General features: G+C 40.2%; 1 protein-coding gene across 1 annotated transcript in view; it reads left to right on the top strand.

Moving 5' to 3' along the window:
* Positions 1 to 12,016, top strand: part of LOC8028358 — a 25,354-nt gene continuing 13,338 nt past the window's right edge. Inside the window, exons 1-3 of the mRNA XM_029971868.4 lie at positions 1 to 331; positions 4,965 to 6,575; positions 7,962 to 8,136. Of these exons, the coding sequence (XP_029827728.3) occupies positions 279 to 331; positions 4,965 to 6,575; positions 7,962 to 8,136 (1,839 nt within the window). The 5' untranslated portion in view covers positions 1 to 278. The remainder of the gene's footprint in view (positions 332 to 4,964; positions 6,576 to 7,961; positions 8,137 to 12,016) is intronic.

Consider the following 12,016-nt stretch of genomic DNA (forward strand, 5'->3'; position numbering starts at 1 on the left):
AAAGTTGGCAAAGCGACACTGGCGGCTGCTGGCGGCACAGCAACGGCACAAGTGGCGCGAGCGGCGCGAGGAACTGCAGAGAGAGGAACGCGCCACCAAATGTCACTGAACCGGCACTGCCGGGGCGTTTGCATCCGTACCATCTTCTGTGCGGTCCGTTTTTCTGAAGCGGTGCAAAAATGCTATAAGTGTCAGTGAGCCGGTGCCTAAATTCCCGGATTTTTAAGTTTGTTTCCCTTGTCCTGCGTTCAGTTTTAAGGAAGAAGTGCCCGGCGAAAATGTCTGCAGCGCAGCGAGAGCCTCTAAGCATTGAATTCTCCGAATCTACAGAGTGAGTCTTTCGTATTTCTTACGAGTTGCTAGATTTCTTCCCACTAATGTGTGTGAAGCCATTTTTGTTTTTCACAAATCACTGTTGCATTCACTTTAAGCTGATTATAATTAGTTGAAGGTGAACGCGTTGTTAGAACTTACGCAATGTTTTAGCCGGTGGAATGCTTATGCGGGCAAATGCCAAGCGTTTTCCGATGTCTAACCGTTAAAAGATTCGAATCGACCAGTGATTATGAATAAAATCGCATGGTCACAGCGTCACAGCCTGTCTGGCTCTCCTCCTAAACCAGTGTCACGGGCCCGGCAAGCTTTCAAAACCGGTCCTAATAGTGGGCGGTGTTGCGTTTTGCTCCCCTGTGTAATTCATTGCCATATCAGGGTCATACGCGTTCACTGAACTTTGGTACGCAGACGAAATCCTTCGACTAACGTTTGATAGTCTTTTATTGGACATACGCGCACGTATTACTTTCGCCTTGCTCTATCGTGTGCCGATACCGACGAGCGTATATGCACTTTCGAAAAGGGATGGCGCCAACCGTTGATTACACCTTCTAGAAAATTGCATGTTATGCATTACTGCCGAGTGGAGGTGGCAATGTTTTATCGTGTTTGTGCTTCAATATGCCCACAAAATATCCTCCCGAGTGGATTGTTTGGACGGCGCTCCCGGTGACATCGTTTTTCTGGAACTTGCCCAAAACATTTTTTTCGTCCTCCCTCTCCGAAAGTTTTTTTTCTTCTTTTTTTAGTTATGCTTGGAATTTTAAGAACTCTTTGAGTCATGTATCTCGGATACCTATCTAGAGCTTCTGATAAGAAGGCAAAATTCGGAGTGCTGGTTGACACCTTCTTCAATCGTGCTTTGTTTTGTTTAATTTTTATCGCAAAAATATTCCAAAAGCCGGGAATCATAATGATAAAAAAAACTGCTCTGACTTTACTCAACAAGTTGAGTAGAGTCGGAGCAGTTTATTTTTTATCATTAATTTTTATCGGCGAGTCGAACCGGTAATTATTCAGGTTCGGTTCAGGTTCAGTAGCTTTGCATTTTGTTCTGGTTCAGTGATGAATTCCAAATAATGGTTTCTTTACTGGTTCCACCAAGCGTGATCCAGTACAAACCGGTAGTCCACATTTCCCAGTCGTTAAGAAAAAAGAGTTCAACACGACGTCATCTGCAGTAAAAAAGAGGTCATTACAAGCCGTGCTGCGGAAACAGACAGGAAAACAAATACTTGCTTAGTTTTCTTTTGTGATCTTGATTTTTTATCGCAAGCACCATTCTACACAAATTAAAGGCCCTCAGAAACAGTACCAAAGTACAGTACTCACATGTGAAGTCAATCATCCGGCACGTACAGGGACACAGTGACGGTAGTATGCATCATACTCTCAAACTGCCCTCCTTGCACGCCCAAGCGCCATGCTCGGATGACTGAGTTAAGAGGACAAAGACAGTGAAGGGCGATCTGAAGATGATTAAAACAAAAATGGAGATAACAAAACAGCCGACATGCTACCTCTGAAGAATGTACACACACACACCAAAAAATTCTTCAAGCAGTGACCAGGGTTGTGGGCTGCACTGGGCGATTGGCATCCAGGCAACCGGCACCGCGGTGTTGGTCGTGCTTGACACGGCTTTGCCTCTTGGCGCCTTTAGATTTTGCCACCGCAGGATAAACACGCCGACAGCCGTCAGCTTTTTGTTTTTATTTTGATGTTTGTTTGCCTTTTCTCTCCTTCAGGAATATTGCCAGACACACAAAGAATAGCTTTTTAGCCTCTTGGCAGCGTTAGATACTCTGTTTCACCTTAAAATGTACCACAATGAACGCCACGAGCTACCCGCCCCAATCCATAGCTCGTAGCTTGTCATGTGACTTCACACTCCACTACGTTGCACCGCCCAAATGGAAGGGCACGTTGTAGCATCCTTTGTGTTCCATCGTAAGGCGAGACAAGGTATAGAAGTATATGCGACCGCACCAATGCCAAGTCATTCTCCTCGTAGACGTGAAATACTTTTGTTTGTTTCAATACTATTGAGCTGTCTCCACGTCGCTGCAATTTGTTGTCAAAACTGCGCCACTGACACCACCGTCACAAATATTTGTGTGACTTCGTGCCGCCACCTGCAAGGAGGTGCGGCGTTTTCCAATCAACCGGTAACCGCCACTTAAGTCTTTGGTTCCGTTCCTGACTAATTCAATGTTCAATGCTTATTTTGATTACGGTTTTATTCTGGTTCAGTCAAAAATAACGGTTTTTTGTTCTGGGTCGGTTCAACATCCTGATTTTTATTCGATTCTCGGTACACCTAGTGACCTAAATTAGATTAGACAGGCAAAATACTTTTGTCGCCTTCATAAAACCAACAATAACAAATCTGTTAAAAGGAGCAACGAGGGGAAGAAAACGGTGTATTCCAGTCTGTTCCTTTCTATTATATTTTGTGAAAGAAGTTTGTTGTTAGGCTGCAGGGAGCGCAGTTTTCTCCAGTCGATCGCCTCATTTCCGCCGTCCTTGGGAGCTTGTTCTTTTCTCCTTTGTGTGTGCGGGTTTTTTTTTTTTTTTTCCATATCAAGATTACTTTATCTTGTGGCCTGTCTTGCAAGTGCCATAAACAGCTTTTATCAGAGTTATCTAGACAAATAACCTTTAGGTGCATGGCCTATAGGGCTTGGGTCAGTTGGGATGACGAGCCTGTTGTTTTGGGGAGATTGAATTGAAAGTTGCTTCTGGTCTTTGATGGACCATGTTCTTAAAGTTAACCCGTAAAATATAAATTTTGTTCACTTTTTTTTGTTTTTTTGCTTGTTCAATTAAATTAGCTTGCTTGCACGTTGTATTGGTTGCAAAAGGATACCCGTTTGTCCATGTTGCTTTGTTTCACTTCTGTGCTTTTCTGTGGGGTTGGTGTTTGACCCCAAGCCATAATGAAATGTAGGTTAAAAAAATCTGCACACCAATTTAAAAAAAAAAAAAAAAAATGTTATTTTTTTTAATAAGGGAGATTTATTTTATTTAAATTGCTGTAGCTAGAAAAACCACTAGATGTATTTTCAACGCGACAGATGGATTGATCAATTCGTCCGATTATTGATAACAGTGCATAAGAACTACCGTAAATGTAAAGTACACGGTCAACGTTTGGCTTATAATGAATGAAATTTACGGTATGTACTGGCAGTTCTGAGTGGCAAAATGCAGTCCAAAATTTTATCAGGAACACTTAGGAAACTATTGTTAATTGACTAATCTAATACCCAACATTTTTCTTCAGTAGATATGCAGCAGAATGCCTGGAAAATGTAGCTGTAAAGCTAAATTCTCAAAAAGTAAATAATTTTATTATAACATTGCGCTAAAAAATTAAATACATTTGTTGCCTTTTATGTTGTCAAAAGCTTGACATCTTTTATAAAAGACACTTACAGATTTAAAAAAAAAATATATATATTTTACAGTTACATTGTTCATTCAATTCCAGTTCTGAAAAACAATGAGTGAGCCTTTCCCTTTGTCCCGTTACCAAACAAGTTTTTCTAAAGTAAAATTTATGCCAAAATGTGGAACCGAGAAAAACACATTCAAAGTGCTTGAACCTCTACCTTTTCTTTAGCAACGATGGACCGAAAATACTTTCTGGGAATACTACTACATGTTGGTGGATGTAAATATGGCATTTTTCAAAATCAATTTTTTTTTTTTTTGGGGGGGGGGGGGGGGGGGGGTAATGTTTAAACGTAACAACTTATTGTTGTAAACCTCACCATGCTAGAACAAAAGCAGCTTTTTTTTTTTGCTTTTTTTTTAGATAAACACCTTTAATTGATTTAACTTTTGGGTTCTGACTTTATTGCAATAGGACATTACTCTTCTAGTTTTCATTTATTGCTTTTGCATTTTGATTTTGTTGCAATAGGACGTTACATACAATTGAAGTGAAAGGTGGGAATCAAGCTCAACACTCCGATTTGCTCAGAAGAGCACTTGTTTTTGTTTGTGTTCCGCCTGATATAAATATTTTTCTTGTGTGATGATTCTTTGATTTAAAGCAAAGCAAATGCAAATAGAAAGCATCAAAAGATAAACAAACGGGAAATGAAGCATATTTGGGTGATTATTTTTGCGGGAAAGGTTTGATTTCAATTATCCCAGTAAAACCGGTTTGATTTAAATCGGGATTTAAATCATCTTGATTTTTATTCTCTACCCAGCACTAAGGTACTTTAATTTTGAATTGTTAACATTAAAGTTTCTAATTGAGAAATATTTAACAATGACACAGTCAGTATATTTGTTGTTGAGACTGATTCTGTTAGTGTAAATGCTGAACTTAATCATGTTGCAGTCAGCAAGACATATTGACTTTAGTAACAGGACAAGAAGTGCATGCTCGCTTCCCCTAGCACAAGGTACTGGTTTCGGCAGTGCATTAATTGCATGTGAGAGTGGATGGTATGTATAGCCCAGTGGGCTCACACTGGCAGTAGACAAAACAAAAGTTCTTGTCCCAGTAGTGACTATAGCTCGACTCTGCACCTACTGCCGATTTGCTTGGTATTGTAGGCATTATAAAATCTGCGGGTAGTCCTAATATGGAATTTAACTTTTTTTTCTAGGCTTGAGAAATACCTGCTACCCTACAAGGGAGTCAACCAGACTGATCTCCCACCATCCCTTGTTATTGAAGATGACCTGCATCCTCCGACTAGCTCTTCCAGCAGCAAACCTGCTGCAGATTTTCAAGATGATCTCGACTTGCTCAGCTCCCAGGCTTTCAGTGGAGAAACTCTTCTTCCGCACGAATTAACCAAAGTTTTGAGTGAGAGATTGGCTGATAACAGTGAACAAAGCTTCGGTAATACTAAACCTTCACAGAGTACTTCTGTTGATGCCAACATAAAAGGTGCTACAGCAGCAAATTTTGATTGTGCAGCGCAAGAGAGCACGGTCGAGGAATATGCGTTTCCAACATTTCCAGAGGTTCCTGATATGCAGGAAACTTTGTTGGAACTTGCATCTGCAGAGCAAGCCAGTGAACAACACCAGCAGAATGAAAATGGATCAGTGAAGAGTGATGTCCTAAATGTTTTTGGAAAAGAAAATGGTCTGTGCAGTAGACATGGAGCATATGAATCGGACGATTTCGATGAGCACTATGTGAAAATGTTAGATGCACGGTTCAAACTACCCACAGACCTTCAGCAACCATTGTTATGCAGCTCATGCTCGCAGTCGATGATGCAGTATGTGTCTGCAATCCAGACACTTCTGCAGCAGCTCACTGTGGATATTATTATAAAAGGAAAGGATCCCCCAGCATGCAGCTGGTGTGCACGAGAGAAAATGGATCTGTTAAAAAGTCGTTGGACTTCAAGCTCTTTTTTGACAGATCCTTCGTTGGATCATAATGATAACCAATCTTCAAGAGGTAATGTGGCTATTTCCAGAGGACACCAGACAATGCAGAGCCAGAGTCCAAACTCCCAGCTTCATTCAACTCCTGGTCCCAAAACTAGCAAAGTTTCACTTCCGTCTGGAGCTCTCAAATTTGTTCAGAGAGAAAGTGAACCTTCTACTAGACGACACAGTCCAAGGGTAGAAGATCCAGAATCTGAGGTATACCAGGAACGCTCAAGACATGCAGCTTTGGTGCAAGTACAACAATCGCAGGAAAACCCAAAACAGTCAGCAGACAATGATGGTCAGCACAGTTTGCCAAAACTCCAGGGTGTAGAAAATAGTTCCTCCATTTCACCTGCAGAAAAGACACTCCAGTGCACTCCTGACGGGTCACAGGGAGGAACCAGATCTGCACTTGATGCAGATGCCATTGCTGCACATCTATTGGAAAATAACGAGGACACTGGTTCTCATTTCACAGAAAACGTCAGCTTGCATGACGAATCCCTAAAACGACCATCGGAGCTTCAGTTGCACAATCTTGGTCCAGGTGCAGCATCTTCAGAATATAGCAGCAAGCAAGATCAATCTTTGCAAAAGAAAGATACGAGGAGAAAGTCTTCAACCTCTGACTGGATGACCGAATTGGTCCAGCCACTGGTTCCTGAGCCATTGGAACCAAGCGTGCTCAATCAAGCCTATGTGACAATGGCGAATAATGACCTGAGTTCCATGCTATGCATGGTGCTTGGCAATTCCCTCCGGCTGTCTAGAACTTCACGGTTTCTAGTGGTGCTTGTCAGCGATGGAGTGTCTCCTGCATTGAGGTAATCTGCTTTCTTGCCCACCTGCTCCAACAAGAGGCACTGAAGCCCATTTTACCCACTTCCTAAAGATGTCTTGTAACTGTGGGAAGACTTAAGGTGCTTTTTAGTTTTGTAGAATTTTCTGACCTTTTTTTTCTTTTTTTTTTTTTTTCAGGAAAATTAAGTATCCTGAGAATGCATGAAAATAAAAGTTAGGATGCTGCTTGTAACTGACTAGAAAAATTTAAAAAGTGTTGCTTGAATTCTATGCCCAAAAATCGATTAATAGATTATTTTTTGCAACTAAGTGCCCTTTAATTCTCATGTTATTTGTTTTTAGAAGCAAGGGTGATACTTAAAAAGGAAAGTCATTTAACTGTGACTCAACAAAAATCTCAAATGTGTGCTTGGATGTAACTGAGGTAAAGTAAGGTGCAAACTAGAATGCAACTTTCAGTGGAACTTAAGGGGACACTACCTAAAAAAGTGAATTTTTCAACCACTTGTCTGATTTAAATGACATTTACAGGGCTTGTTTCTGTTGATGTTGAGAACATTTCTGCCAAATTTGGTTAAGGTGGGTGAAGTACAAAAAAATGCAAATGTTTAAAGATGAAAGTGGGCGTGTCTGCGTAGAAAAACTATCGTTTTGAAAATACTTATAAATTTGTGGTTTTCATGTGTTATGTTGCTTTAGGACAGTCCAGAGCAGATAGCTATGGAGCTATATTTCTATATTATACCATTTTTCATGACAAAAAAGCCACATAAACTCAAATACTGTTTTTTAATTTCCACTCTTTGTCCAAAATTTTCATCCTTGAGCATGAAAAATGACAAAAATAAAAAATACAAGCTCATAGCTATCTTCCCCTTTAAATTTCACTCTAGAAGAACTCATAAAAATGAATTCAATTTACGTAATAACAAAACGATAGTTTTCCTAAAGTGAAATTTATGCCAAAAAATGGAACGGAGAAAAATGTGTTCAAAGTGTTCCAACCCCTGCCTTTTCTTTAGCATTGGAGGACCGAAAATAATTTATAAAAAATTTACTATGCAGTGTAAACTAATGAAACTTTCTAGGAATACCCTCTAGGTGTTGGTGGATGTAAATATGACTTTTTTTTTTTTTTTTAAATCGACTTTTTTTGTTGAAATTGTTTTTTCTGGGTAGTGTCCCCCCTTAAACATTTAGTCAGTTCACCAGCTGAATACTTCTGGCAGGAGTGCAGGTTTTCTTTTTCTTGTATATGCTCACCCCCCTCAGCTTTAGTATCCTCTACTAATGCATTAGGTTTGAATAGCGCCTAGTTAGTGCCTCACATATTCTGCTCGGCCAACAGGACTTATTGGAGACGATTGTGGCACGCCAGATGATTAACGGTGGAGCTCTATCTGTTTCAGGCACCTACTTTCGTGTGTCTTCAACATAGTCCAGTCTGTTCGTTCCCTTGGGACTCACGGCACAACCAAACTTACCCTTTTGGAGCAGCCAGACATTGGGGTCTCCTTCACCAAGCTTCATGCTTGGCGCCTTACACAGTTTTCCAAGTGTGTCTTCTTGGATGCTGGTGCTTTGGTAAGGCACTTGGAAGAATGTGTTTCTACTGTTTATCTTTTTTGTTTGCAGGTTCTGTTTATGTAGTTCGGCACTAATACGGGGTAGCACACTCCACCATATTTCATTAATCCTGAAAGGTGTAAATTACTTGCAATGTTGGGGAGGTGGGGGGTCTTGAGATTTCAAATCGTGACCGCCTTAGCTCAGTGAGTGGATGGAACAGTTCATACACCACATGCCTAGGTCGATAGTATGAACCAACGCACGACATTACACCATAGCAACAGTATTGCCGACAGCATGGCACTCGTGCAGACGCCTCGTCTCTCGCAAAGCTGGTTTCTGCACATGTGCACGCTTGTTGTAAATACGTAGTAGGTGTATAGGAACTACTGTTTAAAGGGGCCATGAAACAAATTTTTGGCTGAGATAAATGAATTTAGATTGGGATTTTACTAATAGCATATCGGTTTAGTGCGTCAAAAGAAAGAAGGCAGAAAGTCAAAAGCCTGATTTTCAGTACGAAGATTTAAAAACATAGCAGACTATTTCATACCTCCTTCCCTTCGAAAGATTTCTGCCTTTTCACTGTGATATATTTTCGGTGCCCAACGTCACCTGGCCCCGATGCACGTCACATGACACCCAACCTCACTATATTCCCTTCACCCCTAAGCTGACATTGCGGTGGAAGCTACGCGCTTGCCGGACCAATCAGCCGCCTCCCTTTCATCACCTGACCCCCTTCACTTTGCGTGGGTATGCGCGAGGGAGCGTGATGACGTGGCAAAAGATGGAAATGTGGCTGGCCCAACGAGCATGTAACTTCCACAGCACTGTCAGCTTAGAGGTGAATGAGGTGGGGAAAGCCACTTTTGTCCACATTTTAAGGAACAGTCTAATCTTCTGTGTTTTTTCCAGCTTAAGACGCAGCCGACGCTACGAGGTAATGGGACCAATCAAGCAGTATCAAAAGCGCAAGTCACTGGGCCTTTTCTGTTTGATTGGTTAAGCGATGATAGAAGGCTTGTAGAAACCTGAGGAACACCATGATGTTGCACTTTTGAAGATATCTGATTGGTACCATCAGCTCCTAGTGTTGACTGCATCTGGACTTAAGGCGAAACAAAGTCTAGGGGGAGAACGATGATGTTCGGGTACACAAACGAGGGTCCGAGCAAGAGGGGAATTCCTCCTTTCCTCTTCTCGAACTGTTTGGTACGCTGTGCAATTTGTGAGTTGAGGAGCAAAGCTAAGATGAAAAAAGTTGAAAAATTGTTTCTTGGGCCCACAAAGACGTGCTTTCTTTGGACGCTGCCGACGTCCGTGACTTGTATTTCTGCTAATTACATTTTGCTCTATGTTGAGACGGTGTCCTTACACCATTTTTTTAATCCTTGATTTAAAACTTAATGCTTGAGCTACTTTGAAATAAAGAGCAATTTTGTGGTAACCCCCTTTAGAATATCCCACTTTCTGTTGTAGAACTTTATCACGCATATTTGGTATGATGACTCGAAGGTTGTACCACTGCTGTAAAAATTCGTAAATTTCATTGTTATTCCTTCTGTGATGCCTACGAAAATTAATTTAATCCACTTGAAACCTATTCAACTACTGAACATTGTTTCTTATTGCAGACACCTGAAGCAATTAACCATGTTGTGAACATTGAATGTTTAATATCTTCGGTGAAAACTGTATGTGCACACAACCAAACAACAATGTATACAGTTCGAAGCAGACACTCATATAGCAGCGTGAGCAACATTACAGTAAAACTATGGAAGAAATTTAGAAAAATACAAAGTGCACCAATTAGTCAAGTGATGCATAAAAATGCTGTATGGAAAGACCAATTTCAAGTTTTATCTAAAACTTTGAATAAAGGATACCAATGAGACCAGGTGTTTCTTTCTTTTTTTTTTTATTTTTTTTTTATTTTAGAAGTTGAATTGGTAGTGATAATGACAAAATTGATGTGCCATTTGAGCCAAGGTGCTTACCCTTCTACATCCTGCTACCTTTTGCCAAAATTTGCGGAATTTGTGCCAACATTGCACCAAAAGTCAGTAACACTTATAATACTTAAACTCTATGGTAAAATATCGTGGAAGCGCCCACTATTAACATTTCCCAAACTTGGGAAATCTGTAAATTATACATTAGGCACTCGATTTGACCGGACAAGTGCTTATGCCTACATTAATCTACCGTAAAATACCGAGCCTCTGCCCATTCCATACTGAGCGCCCACACCCAAATTTTGCATCATTTGTAAAAATATGCACAATACATATATAGGTAAAATTGATGACCTAACAAGTGCCCATTCCCAGATTACGGTAGTTTTTAGTGGAAGTAGGGTGGGCGCTTCTCCTGTATTTCATGGTAATAGCTCAGGCCCCACTACACTGCCAGATTGCTACGATTGGCTTGTGCAAATTTTCCGAGCTTTCGATTATAGCGTCAAATATTGTACTATTTTATTTTATCTAGTATATCAAACACTGTCAGTACTCGGAAGTTTCGCAGTATTTGTCGTGTGCGTGGTTTGTTCTTGTAGGTTATCTTGCTTCGGTGATTGCGGTTCTCACCGCACACTGGTGTACTTCAGTAAAGCGTAAATCGCAATGGACATTGCAGTTTTGCACATTTGGTTTTGCCATAGCGCACCCGCGTGCTAAGAGGAAAGCACCCTTCCAGGGCAGTACGTGACATGATTTCTGAATAAAGCTGTGGCTATTATATATAGTATAATGGACTGCAACATTCTGACAGTGTATTTTTAAAATTCGATATTTAGCAAGGATAATTGAGTATTGCTGAACGATTTGTATGGACTGCTGTATAGGTTTATTTTTTGTCAACTCTCTTGTTTAGTTATTTCGTTGATATGGCTCTTAATTGTTCGATGGCACAGTCAATAGAGTGCACTAAAACTAAATTATCTGGAGCAGGGGATGGAAGCTTGGAAACAACCTTAACGAGTTCAGTGCGATTGTTTTTATGAAGCCTTGTATTTATCATTCACATGGCAATTTTTGTTGTTACAAGCTCTACATATAAAATGTTATTGATGTACATAATAAAATACAAAAGCTTTTTTTTTTAATCTGGTTTAAGAATTGCAGTTTTATTAGTACCTTTAGAACTTTAACAAAACATGAATTGGGTCCACTAAATTATTATATTTTAACATTATTTCAGTGGAATATACTATTTGCTTTACCCTTGATTCTGTATAGAAAATAAGCACTGCAGTTCACACTGTCATTCATCAGTCAACATCCTGTTGCTATGTTTTTGCTTCTATGCACAACCAAGCAGTGTTCTGTATTCAAAGGAATCAAACGTGCCATGCAACTGAAACAATATTAAAATATAATAATTTAGTGGACCCATGTTCTTGTTTTGTTAAAGTTCTGAAGGTACTAATAAAACTGCAATTCTTAAACCAGATTAGAAAAAACAAAGCATTGTCTTTCGGTTCATGAGACCAACACACGAATCTTAGCATAATATTTGCAGTAGTGTAGAGGAAAATGAAGTGTGTGCTTATGTTATTTTTTCTGTTTCAAAATTGCTTTGACCAATCACATCACTGCAGTCTTAATATATACCTTTGGGGGTTGGATTAAGATTTTTCACCCCTGCCTCATCACAGTGCTCATTCTGTGGTGTTTACACTATTTCCTGGCATTTGCTGCTCTGGGCACAATACATTTTTTGTTCGAGGCTGAACTCCCGAAATGAATGCTTCAAATGCTTGTGGCAATATAAAAAAAAATTGAGTGCGCATACATACAGATAGCTCCCTAGCTGATGTGAGTCTACCAGGAAAAGGCTTGCTTAATTTCCTTGTGTAGGCTATAATTCTGGTTCAATGTTTGGCTCT

Source organism: Ixodes scapularis, unplaced genomic scaffold, assembly GCF_016920785.2.
Source record: "Ixodes scapularis isolate PalLabHiFi unplaced genomic scaffold, ASM1692078v2 PGA_scaffold9__187_contigs__length_104089568, whole genome shotgun sequence".
Lineage (NCBI taxonomy): Eukaryota > Metazoa > Arthropoda > Arachnida > Ixodida > Ixodidae > Ixodes > Ixodes scapularis.